The sequence below is a fragment of the Magnolia sinica genome, chromosome 3 (genome assembly GCF_029962835.1).
Source record: "Magnolia sinica isolate HGM2019 chromosome 3, MsV1, whole genome shotgun sequence".
Taxonomy (NCBI): domain Eukaryota; kingdom Viridiplantae; phylum Streptophyta; class Magnoliopsida; order Magnoliales; family Magnoliaceae; genus Magnolia; species Magnolia sinica.
This window is the reverse complement of record NC_080575.1, coordinates 107,755,233-107,781,178: the sequence shown is the minus strand read 5'-3', so window position 1 is coordinate 107,781,178 and position 25,946 is coordinate 107,755,233. Positions and strand designations below refer to the sequence as shown.

General features: G+C 38.6%; 2 protein-coding genes across 5 annotated transcripts in view; one reads left to right on the top strand and one right to left on the bottom strand.

The window, feature by feature from the left end:
- The window catches only part of LOC131240608 (probable leucine-rich repeat receptor-like protein kinase At1g35710), a 76,037-nt gene that overhangs the window by 32,332 nt on the left and 17,759 nt on the right, over positions 1-25,946 (bottom strand). The window lies entirely within an intron of this gene.
- LOC131240610 (uncharacterized) lies at positions 11,185-14,262 on the top strand. Of its 2 annotated transcripts, XM_058238925.1 has the most exons (5): positions 11,185-11,272; positions 12,674-12,757; positions 12,857-12,943; positions 13,591-13,650; positions 14,171-14,262. In XM_058238925.1, exons 2-5 carry the CDS (start codon positions 12,719-12,721, stop codon positions 14,246-14,248), a joined length of 264 nt encoding a protein of 87 aa, XP_058094908.1. In that variant the 5' UTR covers positions 11,185-11,272; positions 12,674-12,718; the 3' UTR covers positions 14,249-14,262. The 2 variants fall into 2 exon arrangements, with proteins under 2 accessions (XP_058094908.1, XP_058094907.1); XM_058238924.1 differs by lacking the exon at positions 11,185-11,272 and having other exon boundaries at positions 12,469-12,757.

The window sequence follows — 25,946 nt, the reverse complement described above, 5'->3', positions numbered from 1 at the left end:
CTGATCGCCTCGGAGGTAACCTGTTCCGCCCTCGGTGGGAAACTTCATCATTAGATGATAAGTGGAGATGATTGCCCTCATTGCATTGAGAAAAAGTCTGCTCAGAATGACGTTGTGCACTGATGGCATATTGACGACGATGAAGTCCACCATGAGGGTGGCTTGATGTTGTCTTGCTCCCGTGGTCACGGGGAGGGAGATAGCTCATTAGGAGATTACCCTTTCTCCGGTAAAGCCGTGTAGGGGGGTCTTCACAGGTCTGAGGCGTGACCTTGGAATCCCCATTCTTTCAAAGCTTCGAAGTAGATCACATCGGCTGAACTTTTGGTGTCAACCAGGATGCGGCACACTTTGTGGTTGGCTATGGTCATAATAACCACTAGGGCATCGTCGTGTGGATGCTGGATTCTGCGTGCATCGTCTTCCGTGAAGGTCAGACTACATGGGCTGACTCGGAGTTCCTTGCTAGGGCGCTCGGTCATGTGGATGTAATGTTCCGGATCAAACTTCCGAGAGTGGGCTTTTCGAGCCCGGTTTGAGTCTCCTCCACTAGACGAGCCACCGAAGATGGTGTGGATTTCGGCTAGCTCTTCAGGAGTGTTGTTCGGCTGCTCTCGCTCTTCTTTTCGAGTCTTTCTTTCTTCCTTGGTATATCGACGCAGATGACCCTTGTGGATGAGGGTCTCAATCTCATCCTTGAGGTTTACGCAGTCGGTGGTATTGTAGCCGTGATCTCGGTGGAAACAACAATACTTGCGTTTGTCCCTATGATCTAGGTCGGCCTTCATACAAACAGGCTAGTTCAGAAGCTTCTGCCCTCGGATGTCCAGTAGAATCTGTTCGGTGGACGTGTTGAGGGGGGTGTAGGAACGGAATTTACCCTCTGGTTTTCTGCTCGGACGGCGATCGCGGGGAGCGCGGTCATCTAGCCCTTTGCTGGGTGTCTGAGTTTCCTCGTTCCTTGGTCTCTCCCCTTTGCCAGTCGGCTCGGCTACTTGGACATTTTTGTAGGCATTGGAGAATTCCTCGGCGTTAGTGTACTTTTGAGCCCTGGTGATGAGCTCAACTAACGTCTTCAGTGGATTCTTTCCAATTGAGAAGGCGAACTTCCCCTCTTTCAGACCATTGAACACTACAGAGAGCGCCATCTTGTAGTCGTAGTCTTCCACCTACAACGCTTCCTCATTGAAACGAGCGATGTAGTCCTTCAATAACTCCTTGGGCTCTTGCTTGATGGTGAACAGATGAGTATTTAGTTTCTGACTATTCTTACCACTTATGAATTGGGTAAGGAATGATCGGCTAAGCTCTGTGAAAGAACCAATGGAGTTGGGTTTGAGCTGACGGTACCAACTCCGAGCGGATCCCGTGAGTGTGATTGAAAACCCTTTGCAAATCATTGCATCCGTCGCTGTCTGGATCTGCATTCATGAGCGATAAACCTCCACATGCTTGGATGGGTCACCAGACCTAGAATATTGGATGACGAGTTGAGTTTCTCAGCTACGAGTAACACAGATGTAAGTGATTGAACGATTCGTCTCCGGCCGAGCAAGTGGGACGACCCAAGGTCTCGCAAGTAAATCCCGGCATGATCTTCATACCGACTACCTTGGTCTTGGATTAATCTGAGCCGACAACCTCCGTTGGAGCAGGAGCGCAACTGTGATCGAGCCGGGAATCTTCCTTCTTATCAGTTGCATTTACCATTCCAGATTAACTCTTATGTATCCAACCGGATTAAGGTGGTGTCGCTCCTCGGAATTAAAGTGGCTCGGATCTTCCCATAACAGCATGGATGAAACATCACAGTGGGCCCAATAAGACTATCCATCCCTAAGTCACTTTACCCTACCCTCAGTTTCTAAAAACTGTCCCATGTGGTAAATTGACCAGTATGATTTTTCAGGTCAGGCGCATCTAGACTGTGGATCCTATCTGATAGACTGCTTGGATCTCACAGGTTGGTACCAAATGGAATACCTTCCCTTTGAGTGGATACCTGAGAGAATTCAGAGGCCAGATTCCTTGCTGGATCGTGGATGAGTTTTCATCCCCGACCGGCATCAATGAAAGCGATACTCAGTCAGTCTCATAGAAACTTCTCGTTGGGTCGTAGACGAGTTCTCGTCTCTGACCAGCAGCAATGAAAACGAGACTCACGTCAATCTCATAGACCGGAATTGTCTACGCCACTTGTTTTACTCCAGGCTTGAAGCACCCAAGCACGGTAGAGTTCACATGTTGTATACATCAAATCCACTCTGTCCATCAGGGGAGAATCCTTATTTGGACCGTACAAACAAAAGCTAAGTCTGATTAACAACTCACATAGTCCACACTAATGGTAACAGCAGAAAATTTCTCTTAAAACTCTTATGATCCGAAAATTTCCCATCTTCTCTTCTTCTTCATATGTTACGCGTGATTAACGGGTTGACTGAAAGATACGCACCATGGTTGCCCCACCTACAAACCTATGGTTGGCCCAATGTATCATGGGGTCTGGCCCATTGTTCCATGTGCTCTGGTCCATCTGAGATATGGATCAGATGACATTTGGTCTAATTAAGAGCCTAACATCAATGATTAAATGGGTTTGATGGATTGAATTTTACATATACATCATGGTGCGCCATATACTTAGGTGTTTTAGGATTCTGATTTTCAGCAAAAGCCTTTTCATGAAAAGTCCATGTGCTAGGATGTTACGTGGGGCCCACCGTAAATTGTTGAGAGAAATCTACATTGTCCATTGTGAGACCAAAATAAGGTGGATCCAAAACACTAGGCAGCCATAAGAGAGGGAAAAACAGGGGAAAGTGTTGCCGACCATTGAAGCCTTCTTGGGCTCCACACTGATGTTCACATGCCATCCAAACCGTTTTTAAGGTCATGAAATGAAAACATACAAAACATGGTATGGAACTTTTGTGGCCATACAAATGTTTCAATGGTGGTCATTGAATCTCCATTATTTCCTCTTGTATATATATATGGCCACTTAGAGTTTTAAATCCATCTGATTTTTGGTATTTTGTCCTAAAATGATCTGACAAAACAGATGGGCAGAGTGGATTTCCCTCAAATATCACCGTGAGCGTCACGTAACATACTACCATAGGAACTTTCCATGAAAGCCTTCAGCAGGAAATCCGTGTCCAGTGTTTTACGCCTTGAGTAGTAGAGCATCAAAGCAACTCTCCTTTTGAGCCGGGAAAGGGTATTTAGAGTCAAGGTTAGAATTTTCTGAGCCTTTGGCGAGTTTTAGACGTTGGACGACTGCCAGCAATGAAAGCGAGAGTCACGAAGGTCTCCTGGACGAACGCGGATTGCGTGCTACCCCACTCCTTCCAGCTGCTTGAACGGTAAGAAGGTCTGAGTGTCCATCATGACGTATGGGTTTTATGCACACCGTCTATCCATTTGGCCCATGGTATTTTATAGAATAGGACCTAAAACTAGCTAGATCTAAGGCTGAAGTGGACCACAACACCGGAATCAGTGCTGATAATGATGTTCACCATTGAAACTTTCCTAGGGCCCACCGATGATGTTTATTTACCAGAAGTTTTCAACGGTAAGAGTTTAATCCCCATTGTGTGGTCCACCTGTGTCTTGGATCTGCCTCAGGTTTGGGTCTATTTTGGAAAATGATATGAAAAAATAGATGGACGGTGTGGATAAAAATCATCCATTATGGTGACCACTCAGATCCCCTGCACGTTCCCACCTCGGTACGGACGAGGGTAGGCCGCAGTCCGCGTTCCTCTTAGACCGGAATTGTCTAATGCACAGCGTCAAACACGCGTATGTAAGTTGGAAGCGGATTGGCTGGCGTACCTCACACCGCCTATATAAATGCTGTATTGACTTCAGCAGGTCTGATCATATGCGTTATGTCCAAACGGTCCATCCATTTTGAAAGCTCGTCTTAATGCTTGAGATGAAAAATAAGACATATCTAACCATCAACTGGACAACACTGCAACAAGCAGTTAGGGATTAAACCTCTACCATTGAAATCCTGATCACATAAGTTTTGGATCAATATGAAATTTGTTTTTCCTCTTCATTCAGGCCTTTGTGACCTTATGAACAGATTAGATGGAAAATAAACGTTATGGTGGGACCTACGAATTGTTTAAAGGTGAAAATCATTATAACCGCTGCTATTTGTGGTGTGGTCTAGATGATCTTTGGATATAATTCATTTGTTGGATAATACTCTAAAATGATCTCTAAAAATAGGTGAACGGTGTAGATATAATAAATACATCACTTTGGAGCCATGTAACTTTGATCTCCATTGAACCGTTCGTACAACTCGGAGCTCGAGGAGCGTCAGTGCTGGTTTTCGCACGACACGTACCTACAGCAGGTATATAGCTGGTGTGCGGTACACCAGCCAATCCGCTTCCATGTAAAATGCCCTCCGTTGATGAGGCCAAAAATCCTTATTTGTACCAAACATTCCAAAGCTAAATCTCAATAACAACTCAGACGATCTACGTTAATAGTATTATGATGTTAAAAAAATAAAAAATAAAAAAAAAATCTTTCTTCTTTTATTTTTGATCTTCTCTTCATACTTGTGAGTACACCGGATTGACGGGTTTGATGAAAGATGCACACCATGGTGGCTGCACCCACAAACCTATGGTCGGCCCAATGTTCCATGTGGTCTGGCCCAATGAGAACTAGATGTCATGAAAACATCGCAGTGGGCCTAGTACGTGGATATGAGGTTAGTGAAATATTGGGTTAATCAGATTGTTATCTGCAAATCAGAGCAATCAGACCGTTCAACTTCGAGTCTGTACAAGACAGACCGTCGATCTTCAATTCCAATTCCATGATATTGTCCATGAACAACAGGGCTGTATGGACCAGCATGGGCCTGAAACAGGGCGATATGACCCATTGGTGGAGAACGATATGATAGGCCAAGCTGTAGGATGTACCCAATAAACAGGTATTAGCCTTCCATGATATTGTTGCCAAAGATGTAGGATGGTCATATCTATGGTAGAGAGCCGGCTGCACCGAAATCAGATTGGGTGCTGAGTAACTGATCAGTAGGCTTTTATCATACTTAGTAATCTGTGTTGGGTATACTGTTCATGTAAGTGGTTTATCCATGCTGTCCATCCATTTTCCAGCTCATTTTAGGGTTGATCCCGAAATTGAAGCATATCCAAAGCTCAAGTGGACCACACCACAAGAAACAGTGGGAATAATGATTTCCATCGTGAAAACCTTCCTAGGGCTCAGAGTGAACTTTATTTATCATCTAACATGGTTCATTTGCTTGTGTATGTATTTCAGTAAAAGGAGAATTCGCGTGGTTCATCTGATTGTGTATATATGTATTTCAATTTAAAAAAAAAAAAAAGAATTTTCAATCCCAAATATCAGTACTTCTTAATTGCACGTTCCAGACTATATACTCTCAATGGAACCCGATCATAGGGTTATTCTTATTGGGATGATATAGAAACAAAATATTAGCCTTATCCAATACTTTTGTGGCCTCCAAAAGTTTCAATGGTGGCCGTTTCATTCCCACTTTTCCATGTCATGTGGACCACCTGAGTTTTAGATCTGTCTCATTTTTTGCTTTCTGTCCTATTTGGACTTGCAAAACTGATGGAAGGAGCAGTCACAGGGGCTCCACATAGCTTCTGCCTTCAGGCAACTCAAGTCCAAATTAGGTGCAGGCAGGAATAAAAAAAGCAGGAAAAGGCAATTGGACTGGAAACCAAACCAAGGGTGCATTTTGTCTTTATTCTTCCCCCTTTTTCCGAAATTGTACGCATCCAATGTGGGGCACAATAGATCAGTGGTTTGGATCACACAGATTATTGTGCCTTATCCTTGGCTCATGGATTCATAATTCCTCGAGAGAACAGAACAGAATTTGTATTGCTTGCCATTTGTTGCTCTCTGATGTTATATAATTCGGCAAAAGGGACTCTGCTGAATGGTAAACACTACAAGATGAACATCTAGGAATACACACACACTAACATCAACAAACAAGTGAAAGCTTAATTTTAATGGTGACTTGTCCATGATAGGCTGCACTTGATGAATGGCCCAAATTGATACTTATTACTGACATGTGTATACAAAAGAGTGGGCTCTCTTCCATAATTCAGTTCTACTAGCTCTACTGCATCATTTCCGAATTGATCAGAATGCACTTTTAAAACTGCTGTCTGATCTGTTGGTTAACGTGAGTCCCCCTTGCAGAAAACTGGCTGCTAGAAACATTAATATACACACTTCAATATACTTACATGAAACATCACAAATGCAAGTAACATAGCATCTAAGGCCATGATTGAACTTCCTAGGACCCAAATCAAAAGGGACCCAATGCAAAAGGGTTATCAATTCATTACTTTGGCAGTGCGACTTTCAATAGGCAGGCAGTGAGAAAATGTACATTTTAAAGATCCATTGGATGTTCATCAATTCATTATCAATCTGATGTGGTCCGACAATTTGAACCATGGATTAACAACATAGAAACTTCCAGATAGAATGTGGGTCTCCTCTGTTGAATATGCCATCCAACCCACTCACCGGGTACGTTTCACTTTCACCAGGATGAAACAAACCAAAACTGGAAGTGTTACAAAACTAATGTGGGTTAAACCTTGTGAATATAAATGTGTTAGTTAGGATTGATACATTGCTCCCTGTGGCGTCCAACCTGAATTTTGGGTCCACATGTTTTATGGATGTATGGTGAACCTGAGAAGCTGCACAAGATGCATGGTTTGGATTTCACATACACATCACGGGGGGGCCACACCCCTTAGACACAGGCATGGTTATTATAAAAGAAATGTGCATGGCTCTGTGTGAACGTGCATTTTAGTTGTATGTGTATGTATATAGAGTGCATGCGAATGAATCTTCATACCTTGTCAAAAAGCATGAAGGTTTTCTCATGTAGGTAAAGCATTCGGTTTAAACAAGAACTTAGGAAAATGATGATAATCAAGCATTTTAAGTAATAATTGAAATAAAAGCAACTTTTTCGGTGATCTTTAACACTTGTAAGTATGATTTTAGACATTCCACATTCCATAATATTGTCTGACATAATAAGAAGATTTAAGCAACATTAGGGAAAAAGATGGAAAGAAAGAAAATTAGGCTATTACAACCAATTATTCACCATATCTGGAGCGACATATCCGTAAGTGCCTGCAAGAGCAGACCAGTTCGATGAATCGGGTTTTAGGAGTCTAGAAATGTTGAAGTCGGAGACAGCCTCAAATTCCAAATTCAATAAAATGTTGTTGCTCGATAAGTCCCGATGAACTATAGGAGGGGTGCAATCGTGGTGCATATATTATAATGCATATGCTACTCCTCTGTTAACCATCATCCTCTTCACCCAATCCAATTCTACAGCTCCAATACAGCTGCTGAGGATGCTAGCCAAGCTTCCTCTTTACACGTACTCGTATACTAGAAACGTGCACCAAGCATGCGAACTGAACCCATAAAGCTTCACAATGTTGCAATGTCGGATTTTTGTTGATTCTTGTATCTCATTTCTAAAGCTTCTTTGTTCCGCTCCCTCACCCCCTTCTGACGGGTTAAGTTTTTTCACAGCTACCACTTGACCAGTTTGTAGATTTGCTTTATAAACTCTCCCGCACCCTCCTACCCCCAACGCAATATTTGTTGTTGAAATCCTCTGTTGCTACGATGATGTCTTCATACACGGTCTTTCCATCAAAATTCCATATTGAGAAATCAAGGAATATTTCCTGAGGATTCTGAGAACTAGAGAAGTTTTTTTAATCCGTCGAGCCTACAGAATATCTTTCAAATAGATTGCCATTGTTCATTTCTAGGTCCCCTTTCTCTACATTCCTTCTCCAGAGAAAAATGAAATAAATGACAACAACAAATAGAAATAGAAGAAATAATGCTGCCACAATGGGAGTAATGATGAAGAACGCAATTTTGAGCTCTTTCTTTTTGCCAACAGGGTCTATTGAAGAGGAATTACATGGCAGCATGTCTTTTACTTCACCGCATAAACCTCTGTTTTAAATCAATGCCTTTAATGGAGCCTGTCGAAAGGCTTTGCCCTCAGGGAGAGGGCCCTCCAAATCATTGTGTGAAATATCGATGGAAGATAAAGTGATCATCTCTTTGAAAGATGACGGGATGGATCCTGAGAGCAAATTGTGGGAGAGATTTAGCTTTTCCAACATGTTTAATCTCCTAACCTGCTGGGATGCATCTCCCGTGAGCAAGTTATGACTGAGATCCAATATATCCCGTAGGTTTCCTCGGTTACCAATCTGAAATGGAATGCTTCCATTCAAATAATTCTCGCTCATTTTCAAGTACTGTAGTTTGGAGCAGTCTCCCAGTCATTGAGGTATTGTTTTCCAGAATCTTTGATAGGTCCAGAATCTTCAAATTGGATAGTTTTCCAATTTCAGGTGGTACCCAACTAGACAGTTGGTTGCCTTCCAAACCCAATGTAATTGTGGAGCCCACCCGAAAGTTCAATCTGTACATCCTTGTTTCAAATTAAGAAAGATACAGGGGGCTAGTCCCCACTTTTTGAAAAATAAAAAAACTCAAGCTGTAAAGCATAGACAAACTCCCCAGGCTGCTAGGAATCTTTCCTTCAAGGTTGTTGGATTAAAGGTCGAGCTGATGTAGCTGACTTAATTGCTCAATTTCCAGCGGAATTCTACCAGTAATATTGTTGTCGGAGATTTTTAGCAGTGTTAGATTTCGGGTTTCTCCCTAATTAGGCGATAACTCACCATGGAATCTAATGTAAATCAGGTCAATGTACTCTAAAACAGGATATACTCTGAAAACTTGGGATATATTTCCAGTGAGCTGATTATGTTCAAGCCGAACTCTTGTTAAGCTGGTGCAGTTTCTCAGGATTTCAGGAATGGGACCAGTGAAAAGGCTGTTGACGCAGGGATGAACGTGATGAGGATAACTACTCCGAATCCATAGAGCTTCTCTGGACTCCTTACAGAGACTTCTCGAATCCACGAGGAAAGAAAGCAGAAAATAGAAATAAATTCTAATAAATTCGAAATTGATAAATTGATGAATAAAAATGAGGTTACAACCCTTTAAATAGGGGTACCAAGCAATGAGAAAGAAATCAGAATCAAACTACAACTCAAACTCTTAGAATCCGTGACTTATTATAAATAGTAAACTTACTATAATAAAAATGATATTTAGTTAAAAGAGAAAAAAAATATACATTTTGAAAAAAAAATGTTAAATTTATTTGTGAAAAATAAAATTACTAAATTATCAGGCACATCCACTAATTGAACCTTTAATCATTTTTGGACAATCTAATCAGTTCAAATTGAAGAGTAAATAACTTCAGATGTTTAAATCAAATTTCACTAAAATTGTTGATCAATCTTGTATGCCCAATATCTTTCTCATATGTAGCCTGATTGAGGCGAGTAACTAGTCAAATTGAGAGTATTGATTAGTAAAATAGAGTGAATGGACCAGACATGTAAAATGGGCCAAATATTCTGGTTAAAATTGTGACCCAACTTACTGACCTTGTGAGAACCTAAGAATTGATGTTAGTAAGTTTTGTGGTCCCCATCATGATGTGTGTCGAACATCAACACCGTGGATTTGATGTGTCCCCTTTAAGTTACGAGATATCTCAAAAATCATCAGTAAACGAAACTCAAGTGGGCCATACCATTTAAAACTATGTGAAGACATCCTAAAAAATATAAAAGCACTTGGTGGGGCCCACATGAGTTTTGGATGCGGTTGAAACTTGATCTGACCCCTCATCCAAGTGGGACACACATAATGAGTGGGTTGGATATGTGAATCATATTTAGGCAGGCCCAATATATGATTATGAATGTTTTAAGGAAACCTTTCTCCACTACATTTAAGTGAGTTACTCTTTACCTTTACAAATTGTGAAAAAATTGACAAATTGTAAAAAAATATATTTTTTAAAAAAGAAAACTAGTTTTTACATTTTGACAAGAAAATTTGAAAAGTTATATAACAAAAGTGAGATTAAAAAATTGATATTTTGAAAAAGAAAATTATGGTGGGCCCCACTTCAGATTTTTATAGGCTTCATTTTTGAGCTTATGTAATAAAATTATATGTTAAAATGGATGGATGGAGTGTATAAAATGAATAAATCATGGTAGGCCCCACAGGATTGACTCGGTACGCTTGGGAACGGATTGGGTACTCCCCCTACACCAGCCAATGGCTGGTGGTCGGTGCTCTGTGGCCCCCACCATGATGTATGTGTTTCATCCATGCCGTCCATATATTTTTACAGATAATTTTACAATATGAGACCAAAAATGTGATATATCCAAATCTCAAGTGGACCACATTACAGGAAACAGTGTTGAATGAGCGTCGACCATTAAAAACATTTTGGTAGCCATAAAAGTTTTGGATCAAGCTGATTTTTGTTTTTTCCCTTCATCTGGTCCTGTATGACCAAATCAACAGATTGGATGTCAAATAAATAGTATAATGGGCCTTAGGAGGATTTTAACGGTGGATATCTGATCACTATTGTTCTCATGTGGTGTGGACCACCTGAGATTTATATCCCTCTAATTTTTGGCATAGAGCTCTAAAATGATCTTTAAAAATGGATGAACGAAATGGATGAAACACATACATCATTGTAGTGCCTACGGAGCACCGTCCATGGTCTCGCCCAAAATTGGGCGCCCAATCCCTCTGCCCTCTCTCTCTCTCTCTCTCTCTCTCTCACACACACACACACACACACACACACACACACACACACACCTGCCCCTGCCCTTTTTCCTTCATTTCCTCCATTTTTCCGGCCCCATTTTTTCCTCCATCTGCAGATGCCGAAAGCATCGTCCGCTCTCTCTGTCCGATATGCCAGATCTTTCCAAACCCTCCCCTTTTTCCACCGGGGCCACATCCCCTCCACTTCCAACCCCCCCCTCACCACCCCATGTGCAAGATAGCACCGACGACGCAGTGGAGCGCCAGATCCGGGAGGCGGAGGACCGACTTCGGGAGGCGATCGAGGAGCTGCAGCGCTGGTAGCGCCATCCCCGCGGCCGTCACCCACCTTGCGAGCATGCCGACGAGTCGTGCGTCTTCATTTCCATCTCTCTCTCTGGGTGTTTGATCCAAAGAAGGAAGGGAGCCGAAACGATGCCCTCCCTACCTGCGCACGCCCTCCTCAAGATCCAAAGAGGTATCTATCTCTTTCAATCTCTCCCAATCTCTATGTTGATTTATGAATTTGGGGGATTTAGTAATTTGTGGATTCCCGATTCGATGTGGACCCCCATTTAGGGATTTGGGGATTTTAGGGCTTACAGATTTGAATGTGGACCCCGATTCGGGGATTTTCTGATATTATAAATTAGGGATTTGGGGATTTTAGAATTTTAGGGATATTGAGGAATTTTGGAATTGGGGATTTCTCACTCATCCTTCTAGAAACTTCAATTTGATTTCGGATTGGTGAGTTTTTTTATTTGAAAAACTTCATCGATTTGTTGTGGTAAGTAGGCTACTGAGGTTGAAGATCAGGCTCAAACAAGCCTTGTAATCGTCCATAAAAATCCAAACGCTGTTGATATGAATTGGGATCTTCACTTCCACCAGAAACAGGATCTAGTGGACTCTGTCATGGATACCGATTTAGTAATTTAAATGTGGATGCTTCTGTAGTTAATGTCTCTTCTTGTCAATCTATTGGGTCCCAATGTGGAGGGAATATGGATATATGATGTAGGTCCATCTGATGGATGGTTTTTATTGCTTAATGGTGGGTGCCTTAAAACTTAGGTTAACTTCCATGTTATATACTACATGGGGTGGCGTTGTCCATTTTGTATTTGATAAAATGCTTCATTATCTGGTCATTGTGGATATGTAAATTCCCATTGGATTCGTTCCCTTGAAGCAATATTGATTGTGCGTCTTCTCCTCTCTGTTAATAGCCTTCCCATTGGACGCACTGTTACAGGCCTTTTTTTCCCCTAGAACGGGCATTACAGCCCTGTAATGCACAACTCTTCCCACTGTTACCATTATGTAACGGCCTTTATGACCATTCCATTACAGTTTTTGAATACCTTGATCCCAATTGTATGCATATGCTCCATCAGCTCTCTATATGCTAGCATGTGCCTCTCCATTTTCTATTGAAAGGCTTTAGCCTGTGCTGGTTGGAAATACAACCATGAAACTGTGTCCCTTGCACATGAGAAAAAAGTAGGTACTTGAAAGTAACAATATTAGCATCCTTTGAACATTCTCTTTGATGAATACTTCTGGCACCATATTTTTTGGTGTACCTAGAACAAATACTTATCCAGTGCATATGATATGGCTTGCAAGTTGCAATGTAAGTGTTCATATCAGTAGCCCAACAAGTGGTCCTCACAACTTGAAGCTTATTTAGTGCCTGGCATTACTCATGTGGGTTAGACTTATGAACTGTTTTTCATGTCATGTTTTCTGTGTTTGGTATATGTGGACCCAAAAGTGGTTTCTTGATGCGCCCTTTCATGGTCACAATTAATATATTTTCAGTCCAAAGAAGATGATGGCCATGTAATTGATGGTATCTTCTCTTCAACTCCAGAATGTAAGGCTTGCAAAGGTAGCACTTAGGCCTGGTGCGGGTAACATGGTGAACGGAATTCTGTGGAAGCTACTTTTACTGAAGGTTTGTCATTTTCTATAACATTCACTATACTCAAATTAAGGAGTCACTAGAAACCAGGTTCATTTGAATGCCTTAGCCCTTTCGTATATATTGATTCAGGGAAAAAACTCACTTTCACTACCTAAACTGGTGGGTGATGAACGTGCAAAAGCACGCTCTCTGGCAACTATTTATTCACATCCGGTGGTATGTTTGTCATTGCACCTTCCCCTATTATTATTATTTTTTTCTATAAATTTTAGTTCAGGAAGAAGGGTTTTCACATTTTCATTTGCTAATATTTATTATTGAGGAATTCTACCATGGTAGCATGCTTCATTGAGTTCTGTGAAGTGTACATCGAAATATGTCCAATTTACATGTGGTGCCTGTGCATGGTGATCAACTCATCGATTTTGTGGACCTGAAAAGCAATGGTATCTTACTGTTCTAGCCAAGCATCTGCTTAATGGTCTGAAGCGGACAATTAACCTAAAAAAAGCGACTGTACGTACATGTTCAGTGGGCAAAACTAGCAATAATTTGGTGGTCAAACTCTAGCCCACATGCGACAGATGTGCTGAGAATATAGGACATACACCTCACACACTGCCTGAAAGTGACATTGTCAAATGACACCTTGCCAACTTAATCAGCGCCTGGATTTAATACATGATGGATTTCGGATGCCAATCTGATTCCCAAGTTTTAATCAAGTTTACAACTGGTGTGGATGCACTTTTTCTTTTTCTAAATGAACAAGAAAGAGCATGTTTCCTCGCCCCAACAATGTTTTACTGTGCTTGATATTTCTGCCTTGTTTTATCATTAATAATGATTTTCTTGAACTTCAGGTTCCTCACGAACCATCCTTGCATATGGATGATTTTGTCCGCATCAAAACCGGCATGCAGGTGTGTGTTAAAATCTATAACACAACAAAAAGGGTATTGCTATTACCTATTTCCTTTTCATAGGACTTAATATTTTGTCCGTTTAAGGGTCTGGTTGGTTATTCAATTCAAACTAAATTGATCTTCATCACAAAGAATACCAAGTACATGGTTAATGCATGGGACTGGGGGCAATGTGGTACAATTTCAGCTTACTCAGATCATAGGGCTGTTTGCACTTTGATACATGTCCAAAAACCATTAGCCCCTTGCCATCAATGTTTCCATTGTTGTTTGAGTCAGTTATTCTTTACTTAGTGTCTATTAGAAAAGGAATTGTGGCTTTCCTAGTGAAGGGAATTTGAGTTCGCAATTCCTCATGTTACGCTAATAGCTTTTATTAAGAATGAAATGCAACATTCTTCAAACAGCTGATCATAAGTCTTCGTGATTGTTATTGACCGCTTTTTGCTTCAATTGTTTTATCAAGTTTGCTAATGAGTTCAACATTTTATTTTATTTTATTTTTTTTACTTCTCAGACTTTCATACAAGCCGGGTTATTGAAAGACGGTCTATCTTCAGTTCAGGATGAGAGTGCAGGTCAGTTCTTTTTCTAGACCTTACCCCAACCATTTTTCTAAAATAGGGTTTAAAGGCTATGCCTATTACATATAATTTTATTACATACATAATCTTATTTCTTATATTGTTTCCTAGTTATATTTGTGTTGGTTTCAGAGTACAGGTAGCGATAGAAATTGTTGGTTGATTGTGGCTTGTAGATAAAGGGATGAGTAACCAACAATACGAATATGGGAGGCCTTCCCTAGATATCCAGATGCTTTTAGATATATTTATATTATTTTTAAATGTATTAGCTCGAAATTGATGGAGCAGACCCGGATGTGCGTCGAAGCTATCCGGATGTTGAGTGGGGGTCCCTAGAAGGTGGGAACTGCTGTTATGACCTCGATGAAGCTGTCCATTTCCTATGGACAACATTGGAGTGGCCTGGCTATTTGGACAGGCCATGTTTATGTATTTACTCAAAATTGATGGAGCAGACCCGGATGTGCGTCGGAGCTATCTAGATGTTGAGCGGGGGTCCTTGGAAGATGGGAACCGCTGTTATGACTATCATGAAGCTGTCCATTTCCTATGGACAACATTGGAAGGGCCTGACCAATTGGAGCAGGCCGTGTTTATATCTGTATTTGCAAGGACCACACCCTTAACCTATAACCTAAACCTATTCTCAAATCCCAAAACCTATAACTACAACCTAAACCTATAACCTAAACCTATAAACTATAACCTAAACCTATAACCTAAACTCAATTCCCTAAACTTTAACCTACAACCTAACCTAAACCTATACTTATAACCTAAACCTATTCTTAAATCCCAAAACTTATAACCTAAACCATAACCTAAACCTATAACCTGAACCTATAACCTAAACTTAATTCCGTAAACCTTAACCTATAACCTAACCTAAACCTATACTTATAACCTAAACCTATTCTCAAATCCCAAAACCTATAACCTAAACCTTAACCTAAACCTATAACTTATAACCTATAACCTATAACCTGAACCTATAACCTAAACTCAATTCCCTAAACTTTAACCTATAACCTAAACTAAACCTATACTTATAACCTAAACCTATTCTCAAATCCCAAAACTTATAACTATAACCTAAACCTTAACCAAAAACCTATAACCTAACCTATAACCTAACCTAAACCTAAACTTATAACCTAAACCTAAACCTAAACCTATAACCTTAACCTTAACATATAACCTTAACCTAAACCTAAACCTAAACCTAAACCTATAACCTAAACCTATTCTCCAATCCCAAAACCTTTAACCTATAACCTAAACCTATAACCTATAACCTAAAACTAAACCTAAAACCTAAACCTAAAATCTAAACCTAAATCTACACTTATAACCTATAACCTAAACCTAAAACCTAAAACCCAGATGTAAACCCGATCTTGAACTCGAACCTAATTTTCTAAACTTAAACCTTAATGTATTCTCAAATCCCTAAACCTAAACCTACACCTAATCCTAATCTCAACTCCCTAACCTAAACCTAAACCTAAACTTGAAAACCCAAACCTAAACCCGATCCCGAACCTGAACCTGATTTCCTAAACCTAAAACTTAACCTATTCTCAATTCCCTAAACCTATAGCTTATAACCTAAACCTAAGCCTAAACCTAAACCTTAATCTAAACCTAAACCTAAACCTGTAATCTATAACCTAAACCTAAACCTAAAACCTAAATGTATTCTCAAATCCCTAAACCTAAATCTACACCTAATCCTAATCTCAACTCCCTAACCTAAACCTAAACCTAAACTTGAAAACTCAAACTTAAACCCGCTCCCGAACCCGAACCCGATTTCCTAAACCTAAACCTAAACTTAAACCTTAACCTAAACCTAAACCTAAACCTATAACCTAAACCTAAACCTAAAACCTAAATGTATTCTCAAATCCCTAAACCTAAACCTATACCTAATCCTAATCTCAACTCCCTAACCTAAACCTAAACCTAAACTTGAAAACCCAAACCTAAATCCGATCTCGAACCCGAACCCGATTTCCTAAACCTAAACATTAACCTATTCTCAATTCCCTAAACCTATAGCTTATAACCTAAACCTAAATCTAAACCTAAACCTTAACCTAAACCTAAACCTAAACCTATAACCTATAACCTGAACCTAAACCTAAAACCTAAATGTATTCTCAAATCCGTAAACCTAAACCTACATCTAATCCTAATCTCAACTCCTTAACCTAAACCTAAACCTAAACCTAAACTTGAAAACCCAAACCTAAACCCAATCTCGAACCCGAACCTGATTTCCTAAACCTACACCTAATCCTAATCAAAACTCCATAACCTAAACCTAAACCTAAACTTGAAAACCCAAACCTAAACCCGATCTCGAACCCGAACCCGATTTCCTAAACTTAAACCTTAACCTATTCTCAATTCCCTAAACCTATAGCTTATAACCTAAACCTAAACCTAAACCTATAACCTATAACCTAAACCTAAACCTAAAACCTAATGTATTCTCAAATCCCTAAACCTAAACCTACACCTAATCCTAATCTTAACTCCCTAACCTAAGCCTAAACCTAAACTTGAAAACCCAAACCTAAACCCGATCCCAAACCCGAACTCGATTTTCGAAACCTAAACCTATAACCTATAACCTAAGCCTAAACCTAAAACCTAAATGTATTCTCAAATCCCTAAACCTAAACCTACCCCTAATCCTAATCTCAACTCCCTAACCTAAACCTAAACCTAAACATGAAAACCCAAACCTAAACCCGATCTCAAACCTGAACCCGATTTCCTAAACCTAAACCTTAATGTATTCTCAATTCCCTAAACTTATAGCTTATAACCTAAATCTTAATCAAAACCTAAACCTAAACTTATAACCTATAACCTAAACCTAAACCTAAAACCTAATGTATTCTCAAATCCCTAAACCTAAACCTACACCTAATCCTAATCTCAACTCCCTAACCTAAACCTAAACCTAAACTTGAAAACCCAAACCTAAACCCGATCCCGAACCCGAACCCGATTTTCTAAACCTAAACCTTAACCTATTCTCAATTCCCTAAACCTATAGCTTATAACCTAAACCTAAGCCTAAACCTAAACCTAAACCTGTAACCTATAACCTAAACCTAAACCTAAAACCTAAATATATTTTCAAATCCTTAAACCTAAACCTACACCGAATCCTAATCTCAACTCCCTAACTTGAACTTAAAGCTAAACTTGAAAACCCAAACCTAAACCTGATCCTGAACCCGAACCTGATTTCCTAAACCTAAACCTTAACCTATTCTCAATTCCCTAAACTTATAGCCTATAACCTAAACCTAAGCCTAAACCTAAACCTTAACCTAAACCTAAACCTAAGCCTAAACCTAAACCTTAACCTAAACCTAAACCTAAACCTAAAACCTAAATGTATTCTCAAATCCTTAAACCTAAACCTATACGTAATCCTAATCTCAACTCCCTATCCTAAACCTAAACTTAAATTTGAAAACCCATACCTAAACCCGATCCCGAATCCGAACCCGATTTCCTAAACCTAAACATTAACCTATCGTCAATTCCCTAAACCTATAGCTTGTAACCTAAACCTAGACCTAGACCTAAACCTAAACCTAAACCTATAACCTAATGTATTCTAAAATTCCTAAACCTAAATCTACACCTAATCCTAATCTCAATTCCTTAACCTAAACCTAAACCTAAACTTGAAAACCTAAACCTAAACCCGATTCCGAACCCAAACCCGATTTCCTAAACCTAAACCTTAGCCTCTTCTCAATTCCCTAAACCTTAACCTATAACCTAACTTAAACCTAAATCTATAACCTGCATTTATAACCTAAACCTATAACCTAAACCTAAGCCTAAAACCTAAACCTAAACTTAAAATCGAAATGTATTATCAAATCCTTAAACCTAAACCTACACCTAATCCTAATCTCAACTCCCTAACCTAAACTTAAACCTAAACTTGAAAACCCAAATCTAAACCCGATCTCGAACGTGAACCCGATTTCCTAAACCTAAACCTTAACCTATTCTCAATTCCCTAAACCTATAGCTTATAACCTAAACCTAAACCTAAACCTAAACCTAGACCCTATAACCTAAACCTAAACCTAAAACCTAATGTATTCTCAAATCCCTAAACCTAAACCTACACCTAATCCTAATCTCAACTCCCTAACCTAAACCTAAACTTAAACTTGAAAACCCAAACCTAAACCCGTTCTCGAACCTGAACTCGATTTCCTAAACCTAAACCTTAACATATTCTCAATTCCCTAAACCTATAGCTTATAACCTAAACCTAAACCTTAACCTAAACCTAAACCTAAACTTATAACTATTACCTAAACCTAAACCTAAAACCTAAATGTATTCTCAAATCCCTAAACTTAAACCTACACCTAATCCTAATCTCAACTCCCTAACCTAAACATAAACCTAAACTTGAAAACCCAAACCTAGACCCGATCCCGAACCCGAACTCGAACCCGATTTCCTAAACCTAAACCTTAATCTATTCTCAATTCCCTAAACCTATAGCTTATAACCTAAACCTAACCCTAAACCTAAACCTAAACCTATAACCTATAACCGATAACCTAAACCTAAAACCTAAATGTATTCTTAAATCCTTAAACCTAAACCTTCACCTAATCCTAATCTCAACTCCCTAACCTAAACCTAAACCTAAACTTGAAAACCCAAACCTAAACCCGATCTCGAACCCCAACCCGATTTCCTAAACCTAAACCTTAACCTATTCTCAATTCCCTAAACCTATAGCTTATAACCTAAACCTAAACCCTAACCTAAACCTAAGCCTAAACCTATAACCTATAACCTAAATCTAAACCTAAAACCTAATGTATTCTTAAATCCCTAAACCTAAACCTACACCTAATCCTAATCTCAACTCCGTAACCTAAACTTAAACCTAAACTTGAAAACCCAAACTTAAACCCGATCCCGAATCCAAACCCGATTTCCTAAACATAAACCTTAACCTATTCTCAATTCCTTAAACCAATAAGCTTATAACCTAAACCTAAACCTAAACCTAAACGTATAACCTATAACTTAAACCTAAACCTAAACCCTAATGTATTCTCAAATCCCTAAACCTAAACCTACACTTAATCCTAATCTCAACTCCTTAACCTAAACCTAAACCTAAACCTAAACTTGAAAACCCAAACCTAAACCCGATCCCGAACCCGAACCTGATTTCCTAAACCTAAACCTTAACCTATTCTCAATTCCCTAAACCTATAGCTTATAACTTAAACCGAAACCTAAACCTATACCTTAACCTAAACGTAAACCTAAACCTATAACTTATAACCTAAACCTAAACTTAAACCTAAAACCTAAATGTATTCTCAAATCCCTAAACCTAAACCTATACCTAATCCTAATCTCAACTCCCTAACCTAAACCTAAACTTGAGAACCCAAACCTAAACCCGATCTCGAACCCGAACCCGATTTCATAAACTAAACCTTAACCTATTCTTAATTCCCTAAATCTATAGCTTATAACTTAAACCTAAACCTATAACCTATAACCTAAACCTAAACCTATAACCTATAACCTAAACCTAAACCTAAACCTAAAACCTAATGTATTCTCAAATCCCTAAACCTAAACGTACACCTAATCCTAATCTCAACTCCCTAACCTAAACCTAAACCTAAACTTGAAAACCCAAACCTAAACCCGCTCCCGAACCCGAACCCGATTTCTTAAACCTAAACCTAAACTTAAACCTTAACCTTAACCTAAACCTAAACCTATAACCTAAACCTAAACATAAAACCTAAATGTATTCTCAAATCCCTAAACCTAAACCTACACCTAATCCTAATCTCAACTCCCTAACCTAAACCTAAACCTAAACTTGAAAACCCAAACCTAAACTCGATCTCGAACCTAAACCCAATTTTCTAAACCTAAACATTAACCTATTTTCAATTCCCTAAACCTATAGCTTATAATCTAAACCTAAATCTAAACCTAAACCTAAATCTAAACCTAAATCTTAACCTAAACCTAAACATAAACCTATAACCTATAACCTGAATCTAAACCTAAAACCTAAATGTATTCTCAAATTCCTAAACCTAAACCTTCACCTAATCCTAATCTCAACTCCCTAACCTAAACCTAAACCTAAACTTGAAAACCCAAACCTAAACCCGATCCCGAACCCGATTTCCTAAACCTAAACCTTAACCTATTTTCAATTCCCTAAACCTTAACCTATAAGCTAACCTAAACCTAAACCTATTACCTGCACTTATAACCTAAACCTATAATCTAAACCTAAGCCTAAAACCTAAACCTAAACCTAAAATCAAAATGTATTCTCAAATCGTTAAACCTAAACCTACACCTAATCCTAATCTCAACTTCCTAACCTATACTTAAACCTAAACTTGAAAACCCAAACCTAAACCCGATCTCGAACTCTGACCCGATTTCCTAAACCTAAACCTTAACCTATTCTCAATTCCCTAAAGCTATAACCTATATACTATATAACCTATAACTAAAACCTAAACCTTAACCTAAACCTATAACCTAAACCTAAATCAAAACCTATAACCTAAACCTTAACCTATAACCTATAACCTATAACCTAAACTTATAACCTATAACTTAAAACTTAAATCTAAACCTAAACCTAAACCTAAACCTAAAACCTAAAACCTAAAACCTAAACCTAAACCTAAAACCTAAATGTATTCTCAAATCCCTAAACCTAGACCTACACCTAATCCTAATCTCAACTCCCTAACCTAAACCTAAACCTAAACTTGAAAACTAAAACCTAAACCCGATCCCGAACCCGAACCCAATTGCTGTAATAATGTAGCCCAATCACATGGTAAGAAACAAGAATGTATCCCTTTAACACATGCCCCTTTTTACAAAGCTTTAATTTTTGTTGTTGTTTCTATTAACTTGAATTGTAGCCCAATCACATGGCAACAAACATGAATGTATCTCTTTTAACACATGCCCGTTTTTACAAAGCTTTAATTTTTGTTGTTGTTTCTATTAACTTGAATTGAAACACTTTTTTTGCATTATTTGCTTACATTAGTTTTATTTTAATGATCAGTTTTATTTTTAAAAAGTGCCTACTTTTTTGGAAGAAGTTTATGCAATTCTTTATGATTCTGAATTATAATGTTTTATTGGTTTAATATATATATATATATATATATATATATATATATATATATATATATATATATATATATATATATATATATATTTTAGATGAAAGACAAAGAAAATTGTTGCTGATTTTTTTCCTTTATTTTTTTTATATTTATGATATTAAACTTATATGTATTTATGAGTGGATGAATGTAATGTGGATAAGATTGTTTGTGTTTGGATGGATGTAGTTTATGTTTGCATGAATGTAGTTTATGTTGGATTTACGTAGTTTGGGTTTAAATGGATATGAATGTGAATATGATGAAATATATTATATAACAGATGTATATCAGGAAGAATACGATGAAATATATTGTAACAGGTGTATATTGATCCTCTCAAATTTGAAAATGTGCTTTGAAGGCTCATAAGAGATGGTCCATGATAGTCCTTTTTAAGGACGGTCTGTGGCCGTCCTTTGAAGGCTCATAAGAGACGGTCCATGACAGTCCTTGTTAAGGACGGTCCATAGCCGTCCTTTGAAGGCTCATAAGAGATGGTCCATGACAGTCCTTTTTAAGGACGGTCCATGACCGTCCTTTAAAGGATGGTTAATGGCCGTCCTTTGAAGGCTCATAAGAGACAGTCAATGACAATCCTTTTTAAGGACGGTCCATGACCATCCTTTTAAAGGACGGTCGATGGCCGTCCTTTGAAGGCTCATAAGAGACGGTCCATGAACATCCTTTTTAAAGACGGTCCACGACCATCCTTTTTTCGTCAATAAGAATGACGGTTTTCGACCGTCTTTTAAGTAATATGACACGTCAAAATTTGACAGCCCATGCGACGGTCCATGACCGTCCTTTTTGGTCATTTGAGATGGTTTTGGACCGTCCTTTTTTCACTATTTTGGCCTAGTGACTATTGGTTTCGCTTTAATTAAGCATAATACATCCAAACACAAATACACTAATCACAAATCAAATAGGTATTAGTATGTCAAAACATTAATAAATAATGGTTGCAAAGAAAGACCAAAATCCCTGTCAAATCAATGGCACTTACAATCATACACACACACATCTATAACATCAGGTTATAATAAAAACGTGGATAATAAGATGAACAAGATAACTAATTCAGTCAATTCAGGTAGGTTTTTTTTTTTTCCCTACAATTGGAAGTCAGCAAATCATATGACTACATATCACAATGTATATTGAATGGCCGATTATTTAGGAAATTCCTATCTCTGTGAGTATATGTTAATAACATGCCACATGACAAGAGCAATGTCCATTGAAAAAAATAAATTAAAGGCATATGACTATACCAAATAGATCATACAGAAATTAAAGACTAATGCAAATGACTATACTGAAGCACACCAAACACTACAAAAAAAAACAAGGCTCGTTTCAAACTTAATAAGCTTTTCCATTGAACGAGTTGGGAAAGGAACCAGTTTCGACACTTGCATCATAGTTAGTTGTCCAGCAATACTTCTCCAAACATGTGATGCCAAGCATGAGATGTGGACCATTTTTCTAGCCGTACCTCAGAAAACCACAACGTTTGATCCTAGCCACTAGAAGACTTTCAATAATTACAAACAGATGGTTAAAAAAGTCTCAACCAATGGCCAACATTTAACAATAAATCAACTGTAATGCCCAAATCACTACATATCAGTGGCGGATGTAGTGCTATTTTCTTCTCCAGAAACCATTACCCAAATCAAACAGCAACAGCTGTAATGCCCAATACTTACAAATGCCATTTTCCTTCCAAACAATTTCTACATCCAAATGAAGCAACAAAATGTGACAAAAGGAAAATGGATCTCTCCTTTGACAACAAGTTCCAAATCAAATAGAAAGAGTTTGAAATGCTAAATTGAGTGTGCACATAACAGAACCCGTCTTTTTTTCTTTTTTTTTCCTTCTATGATGGTATATATTTTCCCAATCCATTCCCAAATCAAACTAGATCTGCATAATAAGAAGAAAAAAAAAGGGAATTTCTCTAGAAAATATTACCAAGGTTGCATGGCAACTGCCAGAAAGGTAATCTCCTTTCAGCTTCAATAATGAAATGTTAAAATATGTGTATTTTGCTTATTGGTTGCTTTCAGTTTCTCGTCTTCATCACTCAACCATCTCAAGATCCTGTAAGGAAATGAATTCTACCATTGATAGCAGTTCCTATTAAGGTTTCTAACGATGGGTGTTCTAGAAGAGATGAAAAGCAACTGATGCATGATTAAACCCACTTACCAGCATAAAACAAATTGTAAGACTCTGTGCCATGCTTCAATAAATGAAAATCAAATTGTAGAAAAACTTACTATTTCTCTATTTTTTTTTTAATTTTAATTTTTAATTTTAATTTTTAATTTTAATTTTTTTTATCATTCACTTTTAAACACTAGTTGCATCTGTAGTCAGATGGTTAGCATTGTTTGATCTGATCAATATAGTGCCTCACTACCACAATTTATGAATTATTCATAGTTTGCAAATGCATGGAATTCAAATTTATTTGCATGTAGAGTCAAAACATAAAGAAATTTCTTCAGATACCATGAGTAAAACTTACATGGCTATATAATTTCGACAGACAAAAGCTACAGTTCTTGATCTTTGTACTCACTCTTTGCTTTCCTAGAATAGGGGTAAAGCATTCTACAGCCCTACAAAAAAAAGCATGAAATTTTAGATTCATGTATTTATATCATTTCTTAGCAAAGTAATTGGCATTCCCAAAAATACAAAATGCAAATTAGAAGGATGCACAAGCTCACCGATCTTTTTCTGTATATGGAAAGCTAGCCACCAAATTACTGTTGGTGAAAAGAGAGGACTAGATACACTGGCTAGTCCATCATCAAAGGGCCACTAGGGAATATTGTATTTAACACCAAAACCTCCAAATCGGCAGTCAAAACCTAAAAATCAAGAAAACATGAATAAATAACCATCAAATCCTCCAAATCGGCCATCAAAACCCTATAAATAAACAAAATATGAACAAATAAACATGAAATCTACCAAATCAGCTATCAAAACCACCTAAAATTCCCAATTTCAAAAATCCTCAAGATCCCCAAAATTCTAAAATCCCCAAATCCCTAATTTGTAATATCATAACATCCCCAATTAGGGAATCGACACTACAAATCCCTAATTAGGGATTCGAAACTCAAAAATTCCCAATACACAAATCATTGCATAATGTTACTTGAAGGATTAAAAAGTGCCAAAAAAATGCCCAAATTGATATGAATAGAGAGAGAGAGAGAGAGAGAGAGAGAGAGAGAGAGAGGTACCAGATGTTGCAGTAGAATGCTCCTTGATGTGCGGTAAATCAAGCGGAGAGAGATACATGATGTTGCAGCAGAGGGCCGAGGAGATAGAGATAGAGAGAGAGAGATAAGGATAGAGAGAGGGAGAGGGAGAGGGAGAAGGAGAGGGAGGAAGAGGGCCGGAGACGGAGAAGGAGAAGCAGAGAGAGGGAGCAGCAGAGAGAGGGAGTGCGCGCGAGAGGGAGAGAGAGCAGCACAGAGAGGGAGGGAGAGGAAGAGCGAGTGCAGAGGGAGTGGCAGAGAGAGGGAGAGAGTCGTGTGAGAGTGGGAGTAAGGTTAGGTTTTTTTTTTCTTTTATACATAGGGACCTTACCGGCAGCCGTTAAAACGGGCAGCCGGCAAAGGGTCGGCCCATCGGTCGGCTAAGGCCCTCTTTCTTGTAGTGTTCGAACAGTGAAAGTCCACATCCCCTTGCATCTTGCGGCCAAATTCATAACCACCATCAATAACTGTTTAAAATAACTGTTTAAATGGAAGCTGGAAGAGGAAGACAACGCTGATGTCATTGCTGTTAAGAAGAATGATAGGCCTGGTTCTCCTTCGTTGGCCTATGGCTGCATGAACTAAAAGAATAGATGAGATAATGGTTCTCTTCGAGGGGAACTGTTCCTCCAAACAGCTCTGTAAAGAGTTAATAACAAATGTTTTACCTTTTCATTCCCTCCAGACAACTTTTTATATAGGAAATGCTTTAATAAAAAAGAGCTAAAAAAGAGGAAATAAGCAAATAGTAGAAGAGCTAAAAAAGAGGAAATAAACAAACAGTAGTTATGGTAACGTTCAGTAACATTACAAAGATTTATTCATCTGAGACCTATTCAAATGCCGAAAATCCCTCTCATAACAATCCATCCCCCTTAAAGGTAACCTTGTCCTCAAGGTTAAAAGTGGGGAATCATTCCTTGACAGAAGTTAAGGTTTCCCATGTCGCTTCTTCAGGTGGACAATTTTTCTATTGGATCATTAGTTCAGTAACAGCTTTGTTATTCCTTTTCACCATGCGACGATTTAAAACCCATTCTGGTTCCTTGGTTAAGAAGTCTTCAAGCAGCAAGGTAGGTGGGGTCACTTGTAAAGGAACAACCGGTCCTATTCTTCGTTTAAGCTAAAATACATGAAATACTAGGTGAACTTTAGACCCTTCAGGTAGGTCG

Excerpts from the sequence above, each read along its gene's own strand:
- LOC131240610 (XM_058238924.1), top strand. The coding sequence starts at position 12,650 with ATGGTATCTTCTCTTCAACTCCAGAATGTAAGGCTTGCAAAGGTAGCA. Across the intron at positions 12,758-12,856 it reads GGAAGCTACTTTTACTGAAG|GGAAAAAACTCACTTTCACT; the intron begins GTTTGTCATTTT and ends ATATTGATTCAG. Across the intron at positions 12,944-13,590 it reads CTATTTATTCACATCCGGTG|GTTCCTCACGAACCATCCTT; the intron begins GTATGTTTGTCA and ends CTTGAACTTCAG.